Source organism: Leptosomus discolor, chromosome 9, assembly GCF_034619465.1.
Source record: "Leptosomus discolor isolate bLepDis1 chromosome 9, bLepDis1.hap2, whole genome shotgun sequence".
Lineage (NCBI taxonomy): Eukaryota > Metazoa > Chordata > Aves > Leptosomiformes > Leptosomidae > Leptosomus > Leptosomus discolor.
Window position 1 is genome coordinate 44,446,707 of NC_141399.1, and position 25,065 is coordinate 44,471,771.

At 37.8% G+C, this 25,065-nt stretch overlaps 1 protein-coding gene across 1 annotated transcript in view; it reads right to left on the minus strand.

The window, feature by feature from the left end:
• SMARCA1 (SNF2 related chromatin remodeling ATPase 1) overlaps positions 1-25,065 on the minus strand; it is a 36,004-nt gene that overhangs the window by 9,488 nt on the left and 1,451 nt on the right. Inside the window, exons 2-19 of the mRNA XM_086470509.1 lie at positions 21,842-21,928; positions 19,052-19,218; positions 18,012-18,112; positions 17,790-17,890; positions 17,319-17,498; positions 14,961-15,116; positions 14,576-14,707; positions 12,011-12,079; positions 11,136-11,245; positions 10,231-10,457; positions 9,576-9,697; positions 9,033-9,185; positions 7,501-7,633; positions 6,378-6,526; positions 5,635-5,754; positions 4,300-4,410; positions 3,985-4,098; positions 1,443-1,565 (exon numbers count right to left, since the gene is read on the minus strand). Of these exons, the coding sequence (XP_086326635.1) occupies positions 1,443-1,565; positions 3,985-4,098; positions 4,300-4,410; positions 5,635-5,754; positions 6,378-6,526; positions 7,501-7,633; positions 9,033-9,185; positions 9,576-9,697; positions 10,231-10,457; positions 11,136-11,245; positions 12,011-12,079; positions 14,576-14,707; positions 14,961-15,116; positions 17,319-17,498; positions 17,790-17,890; positions 18,012-18,112; positions 19,052-19,218; positions 21,842-21,928 (2,355 nt within the window). The remainder of the gene's footprint in view (positions 1-1,442; positions 1,566-3,984; positions 4,099-4,299; positions 4,411-5,634; positions 5,755-6,377; positions 6,527-7,500; positions 7,634-9,032; positions 9,186-9,575; positions 9,698-10,230; positions 10,458-11,135; positions 11,246-12,010; positions 12,080-14,575; positions 14,708-14,960; positions 15,117-17,318; positions 17,499-17,789; positions 17,891-18,011; positions 18,113-19,051; positions 19,219-21,841; positions 21,929-25,065) is intronic.

The window sequence follows — 25,065 nt, forward strand, 5'->3', positions numbered from 1 at the left end:
TTTCCATAAACTTGTATTAACCAGAGTTTACTACTGAATCATTAAAAAGCCTAAAGAGTTATTTTTGGGCATGACTCCACATGCACTAGTAAGAGCTTTTTACTCTTCTTTCTTTTTAAACTTTTCACGTGGTATTTCTCCAAAGAAAGAAGCTCAACAACAGGTTCCTGTAATTTGATTTAAGTTACCCTTTAGCAGGTAGAAGCAACAAAGGTCTCAGAAGTAAAAGGTACACCAATGCAAGTGTCATTACAAGTTCTTAGAGTGCTGCAAGGATCTAAAGCAACAGCTCCTACTTCAGGTATTTACAAGCCTTGAACCAGACAAACAGTTGGATGGAAGCATAAGTACATCAAGAAATTATCTCTAGTCCAAAAAGGTGCAACCAAATGGAAACTCTACAGCACTGTCAAACGGAAAATTTGTCAGGTACCGAAAAAAATGAATCCAAAACTGAACAACAGTTAAGTGAGATGCAATACACAAAACCAACATCCAAGAATGAGACATTATAACTTAAAGACCGGGAAAGGAGACAACATCAAAAACAAACCAGAAAGTCACATGCCTGGAGAGCAATTTGTAGTGTATTGAGTTTCTTTCATCACAGAAATACATTTACAAGGAACTGTCAGTTCTCCAGCTGAAGAGGCTCACTCCACAATTAGACAGCACCTTTACAAGAAGTGTAATATACACAATACAAATATTTCTTTTTAATCATTAACAGCAGTACTGACATACGTATCAGCACCAGCTTAAATATTTCCTCTGCTATAAACAGGTGAAATTAAAGTCCAATTGTGACCTTGCAAATATCTTCTCAAGGTACACTACGCCCAACTCTTTTACAGAAAATGTTCTGAATCAAAAAATCCCATTATTTGAGACACATCTTTCTCCTTAACAATTAGGTTTTAATAAGCCTACTCAGCAGGGTAACAGCCCAAAAAGTCAAGAAACTAGCCACTGACAGGGATTCAGTGCCAGCAGAAAAGGAACATGCCTAACAACCCAACCGGGACAAAATTAATGGATGTGACATACCTCATACATCTGTGTAAACACCACCTATGTCGACAGAGGCTTCTCCTCTCAAATTCAACCCCTTTTTTGATCAAAACCACATGCAAGGTAGATGTATACACCAGAAACCCACCAACTGGATTTCTGCATGTATTGCTGGGCAGTGCAGCTACTGTACCAGTCCTTGCTTCAAACGTTGCAGACATTCAAGGAAACAGTAGGTGACAAAGACGTACGCTTGTTCAAGGACAGGAAAGGTCCCTCAAAGCAAAACCAAGTAAAATCATGACATGTTGTACATTTTCTTCTTTCTCTAACATCAGCGTAGCTTTCCTGTGCGTATTTATCATTTTTAGTATTCATATTCCATACTAGTAAAAATACATGATGAAATACTGCAGCTGTTTTTATTTTACCTGTGTTAGAAGCTTTTCTTTCTCTTCAGTTTCCTCAGTGTTCAGAGGCATAGACTCATCTATCTTCTTTTGTTCCTCTTTTTGTACCTGAGCTGCATTTGGGAGGTCAGGGTTCCTGGGGACCTAAAATCAGGGGTATCAATAAGCAGCAGTGCAGCAATGTTACTAAAGAGACTGTACGCTTTTCTGTCAACCTTGGTTTACAGTTTATACACACGTGTTAGATCTCACAGGATCAACACAGTCCCCACCTACTAAGCATTTGTTGTCACAGAATAAAAAAAACCCACAAACCCAAACAACAAAATCCCACCACCCCACACCCTGGCTACCCTGAAGAAACCAAACCACAATGAAAATATTTTTTAAAAATAACTACCAGAATATTTTCATCAGTATCTACAAAACTGTTGCAAAATTGAAAACATTATCCTCCAAGACAAGGTGACATATCAGATACTGTCATTTATCTATGCTTGTTCCTTCTTGTCTCACAAGCTCTTAATCTAAAGTTTATCTTCACCTTAATAAAAGGGTTCTATTCATATTTTCTTTAAGAAACTTCAGTGAAAAATGCTGTAGAATACACGTAAGTGGTAAAATACGTTTTTTCCAACTATTAAATATTAAAGTACCGATCTGTACGACAGTTACCAAATGTGTTTTACCAAGATTCGAATCTTACTGCTCAAACCCTTCCTCCCAGAAATAAGACTAGATTTTGTCAAATGCATGCTACAATTTTGTTACGCCCTATCACCACCACTTCCACAACGACTTAGGGATATTGTGAGAGGTAGAGCCCTACCCAGCATAAGCTGGCACAGCTCACTGTGGCACTTTTTGTTAGCTAAGGATCTGCTCTCTGACATCCAACTGTTTATGTTTTATAACTTCAGTGAAATACTAAGTTCCGCCAGGTTTACTACAAAGCTATACACACTGCCAAAGTAAGGACTGGACCAGCAACATTATGTAAACAAGGCCCAGCAACATTTTCCCTGTCCCTCTCCACATCGACACCAATTTAATATTTATGACTTTTAAACTGTGGATTGTAATTCCATACCACACAACAGCAAACAAGTCAGAAACCAGCAAAGATTCTGTAGACCTTACATATTTCTGCAGCAAAAGGCAAAGGAAGTTAAGAGCTGCTTTTAACATCTGGCTAAGAAATTTTCTTGGCTTTGCTGGTTTAGTTAAGACTGACACATAAAGCTCAGTCTCTACCTATTTGATACCACCTGATACTGTTTATAGCAGTCTTCAGTTTTAATAATAAACTCTCTTCAGGTGGAAAACTATACTTCCATTTTGAAGCAGAAGAAATAATCATATTTATCACTTTCAGCAGCAGCGAACAGCCATACTAAGTCTCTAAGATAACAAGTATTCATGTTTGATCTATCCAGTCTGGCAGATTACGTTAACAGGACTGAGACACCTCTATTTTCACACATATATTGTCAACACTAGCAACTCTCTCATCCTTATTTGTTGAAGCATTACTTGAATAATTTCTTTCCCTAAGCTAATCATACTTCCTTTAATTCTTATCTTAACTCTATCCTGCTATCCACATATAATTCTTTTTGCTTCAAACTAGATCCTAAGACACCTTCTGCTTTGTCTTAAAAATATATTTTGCTAATACTAATTCTACTCTTTTGCAACACCAATTTCCTATCCACTGCCCTGTATGACACATTTATGTTCTCTAACACATTTTATACGTGATTTCTTCTTGCTGCAATCTGCCATGAAACATGGGGCTTTTCAAAGTAAGCTATAATGTCTGGAAGTTGGGGATCCATTTGATTTACTCAGACGATACTGGTGCAAGTAATGAAAATCAACATCAAAACAGAATCTGTATTCACTGCTTGTCCAGTAATGTCAGCAGGGAAGAGGGAGAAATTCAGCTAAGGCATAGTAGGGGAAAAAAAAAGGTAAGCCTGTTGTCTGGTTTTCTTTTTGTAGTAGTAATGCATTCAGACTTCTCCACACCTTGAAACATTTTATATCCCAGAAAAATGCAAGGAAAATTGATGTCACTTTACTTACCTTCACATCAACACAGTCAACTTCAATATTACCTTAAGTTACTTTCTGCACAAGATATACACAAGCTATAATGAAAAAAATCATACCCTGGAAGGTGATCTTAGCCAAAACCTATTTTCTCACCTTAGACCATATATCACACTTTGGGTTTTGAGAAGTATATGAAGCATCAGAACTGTCATCTTTATTCTGGTGTGTTTTATTGTTAGGAACCCACCACAAAACACAAAGCTATACAGATACAGAATTTTTAATGAAGGCATTACAGATCACTTTTTCTGTTCTGCAGTGGAACAGAAACAGGGGAATAGAGGTTTTTAGCTATTTCCTCCACAATGAGAAGCACTTTGCAAAAAAACAATGGTTTTTAGTTGCAGTCTCATTTACTTCATTTAGCTGTTGTGAAGGTTGCAATAAATCTGCAGAGAGGAATACAAATATATTTCACTAATTTGAAGAGGAGAAAAAGCATTACCTTATATCCTATAGTCTTACGATAATACAGAATTTCTTTTTCCAGAAGTTCAAATAACCGTGGTGGGAAAAACTGGAAATCCTGAATATTTGGTTGTTTTGGAGGTCGTGGAGCCTTCAAAAATACACAAATACGTTAACATTATATAAGCTTGATTTCTGTGCAATGAAACTGCCATAATTCAGCCACAGTGGCAACCTTTTATCACTTTGTAATACATTCATTATATTACCAGGGTGAGAGCATGGAAAGCACCATGGGAGAGAAGAGCAAAAGAACAACAGAAAAAGCCCTCCATACTTGCCAAGCTCCTACCTTTGGGACTTTTGGCTCGCTAACACGTAGGGCTTCTCTGAAATAAGCATCAACTGCGTAATTGGCTTTGCGTTCTCGTTTTGGAGGCTCTATCCATTCCATCATGCTCAGCTACAAGGAGAATAGAATAAAAAGATATTAAAGTAACCGTATGCTTTCCCAAAGCCGCAGAAGTAGTGACTAATGTTGCACTGCAAATCCAATGTTTCTGCTCAACAATTTGAATACTACAGAAGATCTCAAAAACAAGCTAGAAATTACAGCTGATTATAACATGCCTTTAAACACATAAAGGATAATCACAAGTAAGGCAGGGCAGTGGCACGGATAGATCCTTCTAAAGTATTCTACTTACTCCAGGCACCTGAGTTATGATTCCATCTACCAAAACAGAATGGAAGGACTAGGGACTTGGGTTCTGAATTCTATATAACACCTTATGATATGAGTGAATTGCTTGTCCTCTAAATATCACAAGGAATAACCTCTACAGAGGCTACAACACTGGCAAAAAAAAAAAAAAAAAATCCATCAGCAGCAAATTAATCTTAACTAAATTACTATCATTAAAGTTACTAAAGCACATTGCAAGACTATGCTGCATTTAGCTGGCTTCTTGTAATGAAATTACCAACACAAAAAAAAGAATCTTATATATATACATGCACACCCCACTCTAGTCTCATATACATTTTACTTTTCTAAATGTTTCTTCAAAATTGGTAAGAAACCTGGGTTAGAAGGGTATTCTGTAGTTACCAAATAAGAGTTCACATATCTGATTCCAGATAAGACCTTAAGATACCTTGACTATACGTCCTGTACAAAACACAGAGACACAGAGGTAACATCGTGGGACCCTGAGCAATACCTCCTGGTTTGGATGACCCTTCTATAATTAGGTAAAACATTGTACAAACAGTTCACATTAATGCTTGTGACTAAAACCTTCACTACATAAAAAAAAAAAAAAAAAAAAAAAAAAAAGACATTAAGTCCACGTTCCACATATAAAATCATTACCAGGCCTGTTTTTTTTCTCTCAGTTATGTGGCAGTACAATAACACTGACTGCAGCAGTATAGTAGGATGCAACACAGTATTTTTGCTGCAGAAAGAATAAAATTTGAGCAATGTTATCAAATTTTACTGTGAAAAAAACAGTGGAGCTGAAAGCTAATTTAACAAAAATTCAGAATGTTTATGCTTCTGCAGAGCTAAGTGAATTTTTCAGTAGCTTCTTACTTCACTGGAACAACCTTTATAGACATAACATTTCTAGTGTGGTCTTTCTGCTTGCACCCCTAAAGTCTTAAAGACTGTAGGAAAAATTACCTTTTGTTTTTCTCTATAATCTTCACCTTCAAAGTTGTATAAGCTCATCTCCGTGTCCATAGTGAAATTTCGTAAGGAGCTCTCCCCCATTTTCTGCAATCGTTCATTCATTTCAGCTGTCTAAAAATACAGCAAGATACTTTTAGGCTCACTCAAGCTGTTTTATCTTTTCTGAAAAAAACCCAACTTTCATCATTATTAAAACATTCTCAATGTCTTTTTCTGCTTTAAACTTTTACTTACATTTGTCTTGTAAGGACAGACACCCATAGTGCTTTTCCATTTTGAACGATCTGACTCCAAGACTTTCCATTAAACTAAATTTCTTATGCTGGGATGTAGCCCTACAACCGTATGATTTAACTTTTAAATTTAAATGAAATTTATGCCCAACTCTTTGGAGCTGAAATGGTAGTTCATTTTTCCACAGAGCTACCTATTCCCTAATAAAGTTCCATAAAGGTTTTGTGTTCTACTAGACTTGTTGGCATAAAATTTACATCTTTCTAAAAGCCCATAAAATAAACAGTGTTTAAGATACAGTGCACACAGTCTGAACTTTGAAAATAATAAATTACTAATTCTACTCCTTCAAAACTTTCATAAGCTTTAAAATATTTATGAATAGTAAAGTAATAATTGGGCATAAAAATGGATTTACATAATCAGATTTACTTTCTATTTTGTGCATATATATTTAAAGTTTGACACACTGTGAATTCCGTACAAAGCTGTTCTCTAACCTTCTTTTCACCTCTTTCTAAAATAGTGGTTATATCTTCTTCTGTCAGCTCACTGTCTTTGGAAGCAAAGACATGTGTGGCTCCATGCCGGATCATCTGCAGCATTTCATCTTTTGCCAGTTTGTTAGACTGTTGGTCTATAAGCCTTCCTAAAATTAGAAGACACACATTGAAAGTTATAATACAAGAGTTCTGGTAGGACCATGCAAACAGCGGATTTTTTTAGTTCACTGGCAGAACAAGAAAGGAAAAACACAAGAGCCATACAGAAAACATTACATTTCACTTGAGCTGAAAATAAACAGAAATCGGGTACTTCAGGGAAAATAAAAAGATAACAACTTGGGATCAAGCCATAACAAAGAACGTCTCACGTTCAGATAATCCAAATTTTGAGTTTAAGGTCTTATTCTTACAAAGTTAGCCCAACTTTTAAGATCAAAAATCTTATTTCAAGATGAAAAGTGACAAAGTATTCCGTGACAACCATTCAGAAGGACTTAAGGTTTCTAACACTCACTTCACTGACTTCAACCCAAATCTTTGCATATTTTTCCCAAAAAATCTAATTTCTGTCCCAAAATTTCACTTATTTCTCATCCCTTCATAGTCCATTAAAATTTTGACCATCATCCTTTCAGTAGCCCACCCTTTTGGAAATACAAACAACCTTCCACACTTAGCTTGACAACCTTAGTTTTTAACAAACTGTTCTTCCAAGAGCTTCTAAACAAAGACACACAAAGCAGTTTCACTGTTCAGTAAATTCATATATGGTAAGAAGCACATCTATACAATTATTTTTATTTGTCATGAAACATTTCTTTCTTTTTTTTTTCCTTTTTAATATATCACAAAACCCAAGTAATACCTATTCAGCTGTAGTCCGCTTTCCTTAGAGTCTTACAATAAGTGTATGCCAACACTACTTAGGAAAACAGATTTTTTTTTCAAAAATTTCAGCTTAACAACTGAAAAACTTATACTTTATAGTTTCTTAGGTCGATTTAGTATATACACAAGGCCTGCTTTCTCTCATACTGTACATTTGTACAGTTAGTTAACCCACACTTTAAGGGACTGAACAATTCTGTTGCAGACAAACATATATAGCAGTTGATACCTTGTTGTATAACTATAGAGTCCAGTCTCAGTTTTATTTCAGCTCTTTCTACAATCCTCTCTTCAACAGTATTATCAGTGATTAGTCGAAACACCCGTACTGGTTTCTTTTGACCAATACGATGCGCACGATCCTAACAAACATAAATCAATGAGTGTTCAGCAACAAAAACTCACAAGCAATAGACAGTTAGCTTGCAGAAACAGCAGACTGAAACTAGCATATATTTCTTGGTTCCTTGCTTATTCAAGAGTACACAAAAAAGGTAAAACCAGTATAGTAATATTTACTTACATCTGGCTATCACACCTTTTAAGTTTGGGTCATTCTATGGCAATAATGCACCTACCTCATTGTAAATGAAGATAACTGAATGTCTGTCCAGACTACAGTGGGGAAGGGGAGATACAACAGCACATACATACACACAACTGCACTGCTTTCTAACTAATCCTCTCACTTGACATGGGTATTGAAATGTCAGCATCCCTGGCTCGAGTGTATTAATGCCATGGGCAAAGCCCATGCAGCCACAGCTTCAACACCGTGGCTGTCCCAAGCATTAAAGCATCAATACGCAGCTCACGGAGCACAGCCACAACACACAGTACATGAGGTTATATGACTAACATACTATACTTATTTATAACAAAACATGTTTATTCTCTCTGGAAAACAGGAATAAAAATATTATTTTGTCCTCTTAAACATGTTAAACAACTGGTCTTCAAGCTGTTGGTACCAGGATTTTCTGACTGCCCTTTAAACCTTTTACTCTCCTGCATAATACTCATTTCTTCCTCAAAATCCTGCTAAAGCTCACAAATCACACTCATGAGTTGCCAGCAAGTTGGTCTACTACTGGTAGTCAGCATGCATATCAAAAGAATTAGTTATTCACAGTAAATATTTGATGAGTTTAAGTGCAAAACGAAAAAAATACAAACCACGGAACAAATACCTCCAATCATGCAAGAAGGATCGTGTGATTTTTATTCCACATTAAACAATTATAGACTTGATTCTTTGATATTCAGCACTCAGAGAAGCTTTTAGTATGTTATAACCCAAAGATAAGGGTTTTTTTCCCTGGTGTCACCACTGAATGATTTTACACTTATGCAGAAAAAACGTGGGTTGCAAAAGCATAGGCTTCCCAAAAGGGAGGAATATAAAGCTGCATGCTTTTAATTCTTTGCTATTATCCTGGAAATAGCCCTCTTATTCGTTTACTGTTCTCTTCTGGAAAGACAGAATTAAGAATAATTCCATGGATAAACAATATTGATACAGTATTTTGACAGAAGTCATCTTATTCAATTACGAAAATAATTAAGACCCATATTTAGAGAGAAAAATCTACAGTCTCTTCCACAATTCTGTTCATGCCCTCTTTATTCAATTCCTCAGTTTCTGGGTATTAAATACAAAAAGCAACAAAAAATAACAAAAATACAAGTTCTAGAAGCACTTATATAAAAGAGAACAATGACAACTTTAACAAACGAATGTGTATTGAGGAGTTAACTCACCATGGCTTGCAGATCTACTTGAGGGTTCCAATCAGAATCATAGAGAATAACCACATCAGCAGTTGCCAAATTAATTCCAAGACCTCCAGCTCTGGTACTCAGCATGAAAATGAATTTACTGCTGTTGGGAGCATTAAACGTGTCTATCGCTTCCTAAAAGAAAATGTGCCATAAAAGTATCAGAGTTTTCAAACAAGCTTCCAGTATGTTGGTAGCTTTTCAATGCAATTTCCTTGACGTTAACAGAATTTTCATACGAAAAATCAATTTTTATAGAAGAAAGAAACTGTTGGTTTGCACAGGTGGAAAATTCCATTCAGAATCCACAAAATATTACATTTTTTGTTTAGTCGACGAAAAAATGAAACCTACTTTGCTACGGACTTCAGTTAGGAAAAACATACCCTTAGCAGCGTTTTTAAACTGTAGCATTTTTGCTTTACTTCAAACAATGATAGAGCTACTTATATACATGTAAATAACAATTTGTTAATAATCTAATATGTAAAACAGACATTTCTTGTTTATATATAAGTTTCTCACCTCTCTTTCTTCATGTGGTGTCTGTCCATCAAGTCGGCAGTACTCGTATCCACGCCACATGCAATAGTCTTCCAAAATATCCAGTAAGCGAGTCATCTGACTAAAAAGTAGAACTCTGGAACCTGACAGAACACCACAGAAGCTTCTGTCGTTGGTTTTATGTTTTCACATTAATCTTATCACAGAGCCTACTATACAGCATGAGTAAGAATTCACGTGAAATATTCTGTACTATGACTAACTCAAGACTTTCTTCTGAAGTTATTTTTCTATTATTGATTTAACTTCTTGTGAAGACAATTTATAGAGAATACACAGCTGAAGAAACAGTACACTTAGAGCAATGGTGAAACCATTAGCTGACAACTGATGTGCACTAATCATCTCATCAGAAATTTTCTTCAACACAACAGAAGGGAGGCTCTGCTCTTCCTTTCCTTCTACTTCTCCACATTATCAGTCTTCCTCACTCCTGTAAGACTTCCTTCCCTCCATGTGTCAAGATCTACAGAAAAATGACTTTCAACAAAATCCTCACTGAAAGCAATGAACGCATTCACTGGAGGAAAGACAAGAATGAATCTATGCCATTCCTGAAAGGTAGTTGTACTCACAACAAGCATTCCGATCACTGCTGTTCACAAACGGTACTCACCTTGCTCTCTGAGTTTCGCCAGCAGTTTATCCAGCACTAACATTTTACCACTGTTGGTGATGAGATGCGTGTCAGTGGTGTAAGGAGGGCCTGGCTCAGCCCCATCAAACAGGTAAGGATGGTTACAGCATTTCCGCAGCTGCATCAGAATATTCAGCAGACGCATCTTATCCATCTTCCCAGCTGAATTCAGGATATCAATATCTTTCATCAGGATCCTTGTATACCTGAAGTTTAACAGGCAATTTTAAACAACTTTCAGTTTTCATATGATATTTAAAACAGGAGTGAAACCCTGCAATATCCCAATTACTTACTTCTGAATGAGGGAGTTTGCTTTGTTTATACAATAATGAGCTATATTAATATGAAACTTGGCAAAACCATCTGACTGATAATAAGGATTTATAAATCCACACCTAAACAAGAAAGGTAATTTGTCCAAGAGTGACAGTGATCTGTCATTTACTGGCTTTTCTGACACTTTCGTTTTAGGTCTACGAAGTGGATTAAAGATACCATTTATTTGACTGAAACTGTGACACTGACCTGGCTCCTCTTCTCACATCTCTTCTGGATATGTGGTTCCTCAAGGTTTTATTTTAATTTCAGCTCAGACTTTTACTGGTGCATACATACTTGGATCAAAGGAGGAAACTTAGTAGGCATACGTTCTTTCAAATAAAATTAAGGCAAGAAAAGAAGTTCCTGCTTTCTTCCTCCCAAATCTTTTCATTAACCTCCTGAGCTCTTTCTAACTTGTACATCCTTAAAAAAAGCCCCAAAGACAGCTATAAATAGCCTTCTCCATCTGACTGTCTTAACATGCAACTGCAGGAAATAAATCAGTCTGAAGAGCTGTAGTGTTCTTTATCAGAAAAGAATCTTTGACATAAATAACTCACCATTCCCTCTGCATTTTGCTGAGCCCAAGATAAATTTTTACTTCCTTCTTTGGAGGTAAACTCTTTTCTACTTCAGCTTTTATGCGACGTAACAAAAATGGCTTCAAAACCTACGCAAATTAAGAGGTTCCACAGATAAATTTGTAAAATTGGTTGCGTCAAATACAAAGCTAACAGATTCAATTAGCTGATATTTATTCAGAACTAATCAATATCTATTGCTGTCATGGTCACTCCTTCAGAAAAAATCTGCTGAAGTTTACACAATGAAGTTGTCCACTAACAGACTAAGTTCACACACAAATATGTAACACTACATAAAGATTGCCGTATTCACCCCAGTTGTTACCCTAAGCAAGGGTCAAACCCACAAGCTGATAAAACCTATCTATTACCTTTTAACATAAGCTCTGTTTCATTTCCACTAGCAGCATATACAAAACACACCAACATTTCAAAGCTAAGCAATGTATGTTCTACTTCCTTCTCATCTGTTTTGTTACTGTATGATGAAAAATGTCTTTTATTTCACGCACAGTAAAACAAAGGTAAAGGCATGCCTTTATACAGACTAGCATGACATGTGCATCAGCATAATATTCACAACAACAAATGCTTTCAAAAAGATCTCAAAATTCATCATTTCCACATTTTATGTATAGATTTTGTCTGCTTCAAACACTAATGTTACCAAAAGCAGTATCTAGAAAGTAAGTTCCAATATTTAATTCATGAAAATGCTGCTGGGCATTTCTGTAACTAAATACCTTCACGTTCATCTTCTCAGCTTCGAGATAAGGGGAAAATAATCTGTTTTTCTTTTTTTATACTGCATATGTTAACAATGACAAGTGATTATAGCTTCAATTACTTACAGCATGAAGTCTTTCTACAAGTTTCTGATCACCAAGACAATTTTTAGTGTCGAACCATGAGTCAAAATCCTGTGGTGAGAAACAGCACAATTGGTATGAAGAGTTTATCATCTGTAGTTTTAACAGACACATATTGACTCTCTTTCACTGCAGCTGAGAGTGGCACAAATCTTGAGACAAATGACTTCTGCGACTGAAAGAAAAATCAGTCTGCAACTCTGTGCCAGCTCCCCAGCACATTATAACGTTCAAGTCAACTGAGTAACTCTACAGACAATACTATTACTCTGTTTAATTTGCAATGGTTTTCCATGCTCATCACTGCACTGCCCCAAGTTCTTCCCCTTAGTGCTTGTGTAATAATGGGGCAAAAAGGTAAAAAAAGAAAAAGAAACCAGAATCCTTAAGTAAATGAGATGGACAACAGAGAAGAAAAAAAAAAAAAAAAAAAGAAGCAAGCAATACAAGTACAAGGAAACATTAAAAGAGGAGAAAGACGATTCAAATTCTAAATAAAAAAAAGGTTTACACCTATGTGGATACTTCATACTCTTCGTTCCACTTTTTAAATAGTTCAAGTATCATGCAATATTACATTTGCTATTACGGGCATGAGGCCTTATCTGCACTAACAGAAAGCAGCACTGTTTTAATTAGGCAGAGCAACAAAAGTAGTCTACAGTTACGTAAGACACGGAGCATCTACTGAATCCAGGTCTTCTACATCATATGTCTCTGGACCCTCTGGAGGCGACTTCTGTCAGGTGTGAAGGAAAGGTACTCCTTCAAAGAAGGTACTGTATGTCAGCCGGGCAAGTGGACACCCATAGAGAGGCATCCAATACTTGATGGAATTAGCTGTGTGGGAGACGAGTTTACTGTGACCCAGGCGATGTGCAGTCACCCACAGATCCAGATGAAGTCCAGTGCCCGTGACCTACGTGGCAGAAGGATGGACAGTGTGCACCATCGTCATATAGCAACTCACTGGCAGGAATGGACTAGGGAGACGAAGAGGCACAAAGGTGGATGATGTGGCTCACCAACTCCAGCAATTCATAGAATATCTCTCTTCCTCCCTTGTCACAGCTGTGGAGAAACTGTCCCAGGAATTCCAGCAATTCAAACAGGATAAATACTACTCCCCACCTGTACAGACCAGTATCTCAGCTTTAGAGGTAAGCACGCTCCTGCCTAAGAGAGGGAATATAGAAGGTACACACCATGGGGTACCCTGCGGTTTTACCTGCATGATCGTGAAGAAGACATGAGGAAGTAGGATGGAAAACCCACTTCAATCCTAGATGCATGGATACACAAGTCACAAGGAAGAACAGTCACAAAAGAGGAGTCTTCCAAGAAAAATGCTGCTCCCGTTTCCAGTGGAAAATTCCCCAGACATAGTAGAAGGGCTGATCTGATACTCTTGAAGGGACTTCTAAGTCATTTTCACAAGAAGTGAGTGACTCTGATCAGGGTTAGAGGGGCCTTGTCTCCAGTCACGTGGAAGAAAGGGACAGCCAGGTTTATTGGACTCAACGGCCTGGCACATTAGGCCCACAGGAGTGTAAGGCTCTAGCAGGCACCAGTGCACAGTGTACCCTAACGCCACCAAGTTACAAAAGGGCAGAAACCATCTGTGCTTCTGAGTGACAGAGGGATCCCAACAGCGAACTGTATTGGCAGCTGAAGCGAGTTTAACAGGGAATGAGTGGCAAAAGCACTCCATTGTGACCAGCCCAGAGGTTCCACGCATTCTTGGCACAGATTACCTCAGGAGAGGGTATTTCAAGGACCCAAGAGCGTACCAGTGGGCCTTTGGTATAGCTGCCTTGGAGAGAGACGAAACTGAAGAGCTGTCCACCTTGCCCAGTCTCTCAAAGGACCCTTCTGTTGTGGGGTCGCTGAAGGCTGAAGAACAACAGGTGCCAATCGCTACCACAAGGTGCACCAGCAGCAGTATCGCATCAACCAAGACTCCCTGATTCCCATCCATAAGCTGATTGATTGACTGGAGAGCCAAGGGGTGATCAGCAAGACTTGCTCACCCTTTAACGACCCATATGGCCAGTGCAAGAGTCTAATGGAGAGTGGAGACTGACACCAGATTATCGTGGCCTGAATGAAGTCACGCCGCTGCTGAGCGCTGTCGTGCCAGACACGCCAGAACTTCAGTACGAACCAGAGCTGAAGGCAGCCAAGTGGTTCGCCACAACTGATGCTGCTAATGCGATTTTCTCTATTCCTTCGGCAGCGGAGTGCAGGCCACGGTTTGCTTTCACCTGGAGGGGTGTCCAGTACACCTGGAATCCACTGCCCCAGGGGTGGAAGCACAGTCTCATGATTTGCCATGGACTGATTCAGTCTGCACTAGAAAAGGGTGGAGCTCGTGAACATTTGCAATATACTGATGACATAATCATAGGGGGTGATGCAGCAGAAGAAGTTTTTGAGAAAGCGGAGAAAATAATCCAAGTCCTTCTGAGGGCTGGACATTCTTCTCTTCTGCAGATAGCAGCCTGGGAAGCAAAATAACAAGAGCAAGACTTCCAAACCTCAACTTACATCTGCAGAATTGAAGACATCAGGTAAAAGAAAATTGAGTAATGCCCACAGCTCGTGGAGGTTATTCTGTAAAGGAGTTCCTGTAAGCAGCAGTCGATTTGTTGTCTTGAATTCACGTACAATCTCTGACAGCTAGAAATACAACAAATAATTCTCATCATCACGTACATTTAAGCATAATGAATTTTCATCAGTTTCTGAAACCTGAAACTACATCAACTAAATTTAAAGACAGTGAGCTACCTATAAAATTCGTATTTACCATCCAATAGCTTACATCTTGTATCTTACAAAAACACCGCACCTGACACTTAAATTCTGCTATAATCAGATGGAATCTTTTGTGTCAAACTATCTTCAAAGTATCAAATAATTTTGAGTTTACCTTAGACTTCTCATTCTTTATTCTGTGGGCTTCATCAATCACCAGGTACCGCCAGTTAAATTTTTTGAAGACTGATTTCTCTTTAATTACCATTTCATATGATGTAACACAAACATCCCATTCACCAGGCATCATAACATCACGGATAAAAGCAGCCTAAAGCAGAACAATTGAATTAATAAACATTTATAAATATGAACAATTCATATGGAATTCGGTGAAACCGAATCTCCGCCAACATTACTGATGCGCTAAGCTAGCACACAAAAGAAGACTAAAACATCTTTTCAGTAACTGAAAGTTACTGTAACAAAATCCTTCAATCCTTTGTACTTTACACACAGACAGATCATGAGCTGGGTTAAGCAAAACATGACTTTTCTCCTATTCAAAACTAAATATTTACTCTTCAGCATAATTTTTTCTATCATTTAGATATAGTTCATACTACCAATAGGGAAAAAACCCTCTAAACTAGTCCAAAGACACAATCCACAATAGAGCGTTTCAAAACAACTCACGTAGCCCACTCCCATCTTCTCTCTTTCCTGATGATCTCCCTTCTCTGTCCCGTCTCTATTTTGTAGGGGATACATATCTAGACATATAAATCCTTTCTATGAAAGAGTACCACCCTATGGAAAAGCCACACATGCAGGTCTCCAAGAACCTTAGCAGAGTACACAGATCACCCCAGCTAGCAGGACTGACAGCACTGTTCAAGTCCACGGCCTTGAAGAGCTACCTAATAAAGGAATGTCCTGTACAATACCATGCACTGACTGACAAATGCAAATGTAAGCTCAGAGGTGTTGTAGCCACCACAAAACAGAGAGATTAAGTAGAAAACGAGGAAATGAAAAGCTGTGACAATATGAACATAAGACTCTGAAAGCAAAGTAAGTACAAAGTGAAGCTGCACATTCCCTTCAACACAACCTTAATTTCATTCCACAGAACTAGCAATAAACACACTGTGGCACAAATATTAACAAACTTCAAATTAAAACAAGAGTAGTCAAACCCAAGACTATAGCACTGGAAGGAACTGTCCCATTCACTCGCAGAACCAGCAGTTCCTCTCACAGAATCACAGAATTATTTAGGTTGGAAAAGACCCTTAAGATCATCAAGGCCAACCATTAACATACTGCTGTCAAGTCCACCACTAAACCATGTCCCTAAGCATCACATCTACACGTCTTTTAAATACCTCCAGGGATGGTGACTCAATTGCTTCCCTCTGCAGACTGTTCCAGTGCTTGACAACCCTTTTGGTAAAGAAATTTTTCCTAATATCCAACCTAAACCTCCTCTGATGCAACTTGAGGCTGTTTCCTCTTGTCCTACCGCTTGTGAAAACAATTCCAGTTCCCTCTGCTGCTCCTCCTACGTCTCCTTCTCAGCAGATTCGTTGCTGCTCTCTGGACACGATCCAGCACCTCAATGTCTTTCTTGTAGTGAGGGACGCAAAACTGCACACAGTATTCAAGGTGTGGCCTCACCAGTGCCGAGTACAGGGGCACGGTCACCTCCCTACTCCTGCTGGCCACACTTCTTCCGATACAAGCCAGGATGCTGTTGGCCTTCTTGGCCACCCGGGCACACTGCTGGTTCATGTTCAGCCCTCAGGTCCTTTTCCTGAAGGCAGCTTTCCAGCCACTCTTCCCCAAGCCTGTAGCGCTGCATGGGGTTGTTGTGACCCAAGTGCAGGACCCAGCACTTGGCCTTGTTGAACCTCATACATTTGGCCTCAGCCGATCGACCCAGCCTGTCCAGATCCCTCTGCAGAGCCTTCCTACCCTCAAGCAGTAACAGGCAGTCATGCAATCCATATGAGAAGCCACAGAATTCACAGGAACATCGAGCTCATTGATTCCCTTCAAGTTAGAAAATGACCCTGTATCTACTTTATGGCCTTCACTATGAAAGAAGAAAAGCTCTCCCACACAATCCCAGTTACAAGGCAAGGCATGGACACAAGAATTAAAGAGTGGGAGAAGTCACCTAAAAAAGGTGAAAAAAAAAAAAGTGAGAGCAATAAAGGAAAATTAATAAACACTATCACAATGCAAACACATAAGAGATTTTTAAAAATGGTGCAAAAAAAAGAGGAGAAAAACAGAAAAAGAGGTAAGTCACACAGCTGTACTTTGATCTCAGTCTATTATTTCACCTATGGATTTTCTTTTTTTCCTCATAGTTAGAAGAATAACATTTTGCATTTTCAACACTAATACAGTTAAAGAGTACTAAAAAAATACTGTAATTAAGGAAGTAATTTAGGGACAATTCCACATGCCCAAATGCTAGCTTTTGACAAACAACGTGTACAGATTTGAGATGTAGAGCACTTACTCTGGCGTCTTTATCCCCAATAAGGCAAACAGCACGTAATGATGGAACCCAGCGTTTGAATTCATTCATCCAGTTGTGCAGAGTTGATTTTGGAACCAGGACCATGTGTGGCCCAGGAATGTTTCGGTAATGCTTCAAATAGCCTAATAACGCTATCGTTTGCAGAGTCTTGCCAAGACCCTGCATTGACAAAGAGTGGGGGGAAAGAAACTTGCTGAAATGAAATACCATACAGAAATAGTTTCAAATAATTTTCCTTCTATATAATTCTGCCACTTAAGTTGTTTAAAGCAAACTACACAGCAAACGTTTGCAATACGATTTCTTTCGTTGCATTACAATTCCAGTTGTGAAAAATCTAACTGTTGTAGAATGATGCATACTACTGCATATACATTAAATACCACAGGCATTTTAATGTTGAATTTTGCTCAATAATTACCACAAAAATTCCAAAAGATTACTGCTTACCATTTCATCTGCCAGAATGCCATTAACACCATTTTCATACAATGAGATCATCCAGTTCAAACCTCTAACCTGATAATCTCTTAGTGTTCCTCCTTTCACATCTGTAAATGTAAGATTCCTCTAAGTAGAAAAATACTAATTCTATGTAGAAAATTTTAATTCCAATCTACTCAGATTTTAACTATATCAAGGCAATCAGAAAACTGTCAATACAACACTTACACGAAGGAGACTCCTCAAATCGAATACACACATTAGACGTTTTTCGACTCTCTGACAACAGCTCTTCATCTTCTTCTTGTTCTGTGCGCCGGTGACGGTAACTAAAGAAAGAATCCAAGATTCATGTTAATATGAAATAATTTCAAAACATTGACTATGAAATCGAGAGACAAATTATAAGAATCACTGATCTACAATGTGTGTGCTCTAGTACCCTGACCAAAATCATATCCTATTACTAAGTTATTCCTTATGCTTCATTCTACCTTTAATTAGAAAGGCGGATATGAAGCCCTCTCCTCCAGAGCCATAACTATACTCTGACAAGTACCATGAGTTCTCTAAGGTACTTTTTAATGAGTAACACAGAAATACAAGTCACATGTCACTGGTGGCCTTTGAATTAATTACTTAGTAACTATACCCTTCAGGAGAACCACATATTCAGTTAAAAAAAAAAAAAAATAAAAATTTATAAAACAGAAAATGGCATTTTGCAGATGTTCCAAAAACTAGTTGCTTGCTATTAGAAGATGCCCTCAGAAACACTATATGCAGGCTATGTCTGCATTACTGCCCAGGTACAGACACAGTGGTGGAGCGAGGCAATTGGTGCCGAGGATCCAACATCCACACCACACGCACGTTGTCTTGTTGTAACTCGGTCTAGCTCCACCCTGGCCCCACTGACATGTCCACCAGCATTTCTGGAGTGCATCTGCTAGTTCAGCCCCACGCAAAAGAAATTCAATTCACGTGCTTCAAAATCACTCCACAATACGGACCAAAGCACGGTAAGTGGCAAGAATCAGGGAATCTACTTTAAAAGCGTGTTCCTGATGCAAGGTTTTACTAATGTTGATGGATCAGCATGCATACACCAACCAGCTTTTAAAGAAATTACAATACACCATTAATAGGAAGAGTTCTGGACTTACTTAAAGCACATGCTTCTATGTGCACTACACTACTAACTAAATAGATATGTTACAACGCATTATTTGAAAGCGTAAGATGTCAGAAATGAAAATCAAACATACTCCCCAGCTGAAATCAAACTCTGTTTTTCATCCTTCTTCATCCGTGGCCGTCCCAGCTTGACTTTCAATGGAGATGTTGGTGATTTTTGTGCTGCAGGCTGAATAAAATGTGCAAAAAGTTCTGTCTGCTTCAGGAGGAACTCAAACCTTTTTGCTCGATCTGCTTTCTAGTTTCCAAAGTGGGGAGAGAATTAAAAAAAAAAAAAAAGAAAAATCATTAACTTCATAAAAAAATACATTTTTATTAAGAAACAAAATTCAGACACTCATGAGAACAACTTATATGAGAGAAGACTGACAAGACCACCTGCCTACTGTTAGCCAAGTTGGAGGGCTACAAGGGCTATCACGAAATAGCTCTTGAGCTGCTTCAGCTTACAACCAAGCATGAATTACTTCAGAGCATCCAACTTTAACATGTGTAGCTCAAATGATCCTTCCAGATTGCTGTGGTATTCATGAAGGCATGGCAGCACTCAATAACCTCACACCAGCAACTCATCCCCATTCAAAACTCAAAGATTAGTAAAACAATCCAGAAACAGTTTACTTGTACAGATTCCTGAAATCTGCATGGCACACCAGCAACTGTGAAGGGATGCCTTAAAAGACAGTCTACGAAAGATGAAGAAAAAACTCTGTTTGTGACTTACAGGAAGGGATGAAATCCTAACCCTGCTCAATTCACTGGCAAAACTTCCACTAGTTTCACAGTTAGCAGGATCTGATCCAAGACACCAATGAGGTAGTTCTGCTTTCAGAAGTAATGACTAAAGTAACGGATTCACCAGCCCAATACTGCTTTCACCGAAGTTTGTGAATTTTGCTGTCAGATTTCAAATTTCAATCGTTTCGGTTTTGCCATATCAATGAGCCACATGCACTTCGCTACATAAACTCAGCAAAACGCAAGTCTTCTATATTTAAAAGATAGGTTACACAATTTTTAAGAAAAGTATGATAAAATGCAAATGCCATCTGACAGAATGCAATTGTTACAGTTTCTCTATGCCATTTCTAAGCATCATGTAACACTACACCACTTAAAGCAATTTTCATGTGATCTTATCTGTGTATCTTGATATAAAGTACAAAAGTGAAACTATAGCTCCGTACCACAACCTTTCTAAGACATACACAAAAACAGAAAGCTTTACTTACATATAAGCTACCTGCAGAAAAAAGTGCTCTAACAGCAACTACACAAACCAAAGAAAAGCACAATAAAAATGAACCTGATGTGCAATGCACGATCTTGCCACATGAGGGCAATACATTTCTTTCAATAGTGCACCACTTACCAGCAAACAAACTTTTTTACAGATTTCTGGAAGAAAATTACTATTATTTTTCCCTTGCTTCATTATTGGACCATGGGTGTAAACTTGAAAATTGAATAAACTGTAGATACCAAGTAAAACTTCTAAGAAAAAATATTCTAAAAGGAGGAGTAAAGATGTGGATGTTTATGCTCATAAAGGATAAGAACAAATCCATTCAGCAGATTTACATTAAATTAATAATACACAATGGTTTTGGCAAGCTAACCATAACTGGTAGGGTTCCACACTCAATGCCACAACATACTCTTTTGCCTACAAGATCACTGGCTGGGTGTAAGCAGCATGCCTTGGCACATAGTAAGGGTCCAGCTCACAACTGCCAAGTGATGAAAGGCAGATTTTTTTGAGACCTATTCCCTTTGCCTCTTAGAACAACTGAACTAACATTCTAATTTAAGATGTTAGCTATAAATTTACCATGTATTACTGTGAAATCAAGCTCAGTAATTTACTGAACTCATTTTCAATGAACAGATTTACTCGTGTGTCTTGTCTTCGGCTAAAAATTAAGTATTCATACAAGTAGGTATCAATTTTTCTACGTCTACCAGCGATACTCTTCCCTGGCTTCTATGGCAGCCAATCATTCCAGACTCTACCATAATCATTATACACCCATTTAACGTTAAAACTTTTAAGAAAAATGCAGCACAATACAGATACCAGCTTCAACCAAGAACTTATAACATGTGTCCTTCAAGAACAAGTCTTGTAATGTCCTCCTGGTTTCTGACTATTTGTAATACAGAAGTTACCCTGTTACCTCTCCTCTCCAGCATGACAAGCTCCCTTCATTTGTGACATGAGCAGATCCTCTTCTGCATTGTTATGGCACATACATTATGGGACACACCCACATTTAAAACCTTTATGTTTTTATATGAGAAACCAGCAGCTTCATTATTTCTTATTTAAGACATAGCTTAAGGATGCCTCTGACATGACTCAAGGGGTCATCAAATAAAACTAGCAGAGGCAGACTCAAAGCCAAAAGGGGAGAGTTGTAAATGTAAAATGCAATCCAATAGATTGCCACCCTTACCACCAGAGGGTGTGGGTAACTAAACCTAAATGAGGGGAAAAAAAGCAAGCACACAAATCCCTGGGGCAAAAAATAACATCACCACAAAAATCCACTGACACCTACTGAGTATAAAAACCAGAGCCTCCAACCCCAGAAATCATGCAGACAAAAATACTTGGAAGAGTGGGGCAGTATTTAACAACTGTCACTATCTACTTCCTCTGTTCTCATATTCTTCACTAAATACCTACTGCTAGCCACTGTGAGAAACACCACACTGGACCAGCCACGTAGATGAATCTGGATTTGTTTCTCTTTTCTGACACATCCAGTCTGCAGTAACTCCTTGTAACTGCGTTTATCTAGTTCAAACAAACAAACATCATAAAAAGCTGCAGTATGTTTTGTCATGAAAACACTTACCATCTTCTCTTCATATTCTGGGTCAACTTCTTTTTCAGGTCTAGCTGCCTTCGGTGGAAGTTTGAGTTGAAACGGGGGATCATTTTTCTGGAATTCAAATTTTAAACATTTTAGAAATCTCAGCTTCTTTATTTACTAAAGCAAGAAGATACCAAACTGAACAAACTTATACACTACAAGATAAGCATGCTACTTCTCTGAAATAATTATTTCAAAATGAAGCGACTGAATTAATCATATTATTCCACTCAAAGCTGAACCTGAGATCCATGATGAACCTAAAGAGGAGATATGACCAGATGAAACCTAAGTTGAAGATTTGTCTCATCCTCATGTTTATCTCTACAAAGAGGATCCAATTTGAAAGCATTGAAGAAAGTACTGAAAGAGGATGAAATTCAATGTTTCACAGAGATCTTGCTTTAAATGCATAAGTAAACTTAGTATCTTGAAAAGATACTTTAAAAAATTCAACGTGATTTCCAAATGTAAAATTCCTAACTGTAAATTTCTGGCACTTGCACTTCGGTTGGGTTTTCTTTCTTTGTTTTCACTTCTAGATGAATAGTCACAAGTTCATTTGGAAAGACAGGTTTAACAACACTTAGCCATATACCTAGGAAAAGACACAAACTAAACAACCAAAACCAATCCACACAGCAACCACTGCATGGTATGCTCTTAGTCAGTTAACAAAGAACTACCTTATTTACTATAAATGAATGAAATTTAAGAAACTGTAACAAAAATGGTTGACTTTTGTAGTTTATGAGATCTGTTTTTATCTTCAATTGCCAAGCTCAAAGCAGGTTTCTACTGCTACATTGCTATTAAAAAAAAAAAAGCTGGCAAAACCCAAGATACTGGCAAAATATCTTGTTAAAAGAGAATCGTGGCAGAAATGTTTGGTGGATTTTTTTTCCTAATTAGGTCTTTGAAGCATGTCTTTTTACACACATCCTGAAAAAAAAAAAAACCACAAATATTTTTTGAGATGCATTAAATTATAAAAATATTTTTGAAAAGCACTGAATAATCTGAAAGTATCTGCCAATGTACCTGTCTATACAAAATGTAACAGAGCAGGGCCTTAATCTGACAAATGCTTTAAATATCAGCCTACTAGAAATACATTAATATGAAATAATAATTAATCTAAACTATTCAGGGTCAAGTAGCAAAACCAGACCAAAACGGGACTAAATATGTAAAAGCCTGTCAAGCAACATTACACTTAAATTTCAGAACTGTTACTTCCAACTTACTCTCTAACTTCAAGCACAATCATGGAAATGGGAGGAATATTTTCTGAAGTCAGAGATTGTCTTTGGGGCAAAACTTCAAAAGGTGTCATTCTCTGCAAAGGTGAACAGTACTAAGCATATAATGAAGTTGTTTGACAACTTAATGGTTTTATAAACACAGGAGTTTGGCTTTGCAAGGCCAAATTATTAGGTGGCAAATAGGTAGCATTAGAAATGGTCTATTCCCTTACAGCTTCTTCAATCATCTAGGTCATCAGCTCATCTCAGAAAGCAATATTAGAGAGGACTCTTACACCAACATGCCACAGAGGAGGTCAGGTATATGTGTATATCCACACCTCCATTATATTACTATATAATGTACACTCCAGTAAGAGAGACTGCCAGTGCTAATATCAGGCTCAATCCTTGTTATTGAAGGGACAAAATACTCCTCCTTAGACGAAAAAATTGACAGCAGGCTGTTTCAGATGTGTCCCTCACTTGCCCTAGAAAAAATTACATAGCTATGTCCCACTGGAACAAAGTTGTCTGTCTGCCTCAGGTAAGTATGAAGTTTCTCCTGAACAAAGCAGAACAACTCGATATTATGAGAATCCCTCTTAACTGCAAGTTCTCCAAGTAATACGTGACACAATACTACCTTTCTGAGCCCCAAGGCAGATGGCTTTAATGCCAGTTCTGTTGTTACTCATATTCCCCCAGAAGAAGAAAACTTATGGTGGCATACAAATCAAATCTATTCAGAAATAAGTATTTGTGAATAGCATGCTCAGAGTTAAAGCAGTAAATGGACTGACATGTAAAGTTACTGCAGCCACAGCACTATAAAAATCACACCCTACACCTCACCCTTCAAGACAAAACATAGTTTCCCTACCCCGCCACTCCTCATTGCAGTGTTTCTGTCTAACATTGATGGTCCCAAAACATGAGAAATAATGACCATGAGACTGTCAAAAGCTGATGAGGGAGACAAACAACTTAAGACACATCCGTTCCAATACCCTTTCTCTTCCTCACAACTTACAAGGGAAAGAATATTCTGTAGTTTCACTAAAATACTATTCAGTGCCAGTGGAGCTACATGGGTTGTAGGAACAAGCCTCATATCCAAACTTTCTTCTACATAATGTTCCAAGTTATAAAAATCTAGACCTTGTCAATCACTAAATTTTGATACTAGTAGCAATACATCTCTCTTACTAACAACTGGATCGCACACCTAATACGACACAGAACCACAAAATATTTCAACAAGTCTGAGTTTTACCCTAGCAACTGTACACAATGCATCTGCTGACAAAACAGGAGGATCAGCAGAAGCCTCAGTGCCAACAATCAACTAACAAGCAAAAAAAAAAAAAAAAAAAAAAAAAACTTTCGTTTTTAACTCGGAGCTAGCTGGTAACGATCTGCCTCTACCCCAGAAAAGGTTTCCATTAAACCCCAGATAAGAGTCCTCTGAAAACAAGTGTAATTTAAACACCTTATGAAAAACACGACCATGCAGCCGTTTCAAAAATAACAGACCCTGTGTATTCCAAGGATCCAAAAATACTTCCCCTTATGAAATCTCTACTAGTTAGCCTAAACAGTTACTAACTCCAAACTGAAAGAGATTTCTATCTATCTAGTAAGTGCAATAGTTAGTGCTAAATCGGGTAAGCCACGTGAAAACCTAAATAAGTGATGGGGAATAAGAACTGCTGCTGCTTTAGTCGACTTTACTCTTGGAACCTGTGCTACTGAGAACTTTAAACAGATGCATTAAGACTAATTAGAAGGATTTTTGTGTTTAACTCCCGTATACAAAGTGGAAATACACTCCAAATAGCCATTAAGACACTGTTTCGGTACTACAATGAGATTACAGTGAAGTAAAACAGTGAGAGAGGAACAGATCACAACAGGTTTTAGTATACATCATTATTATGCAAATCACATAAGTAACCCTGT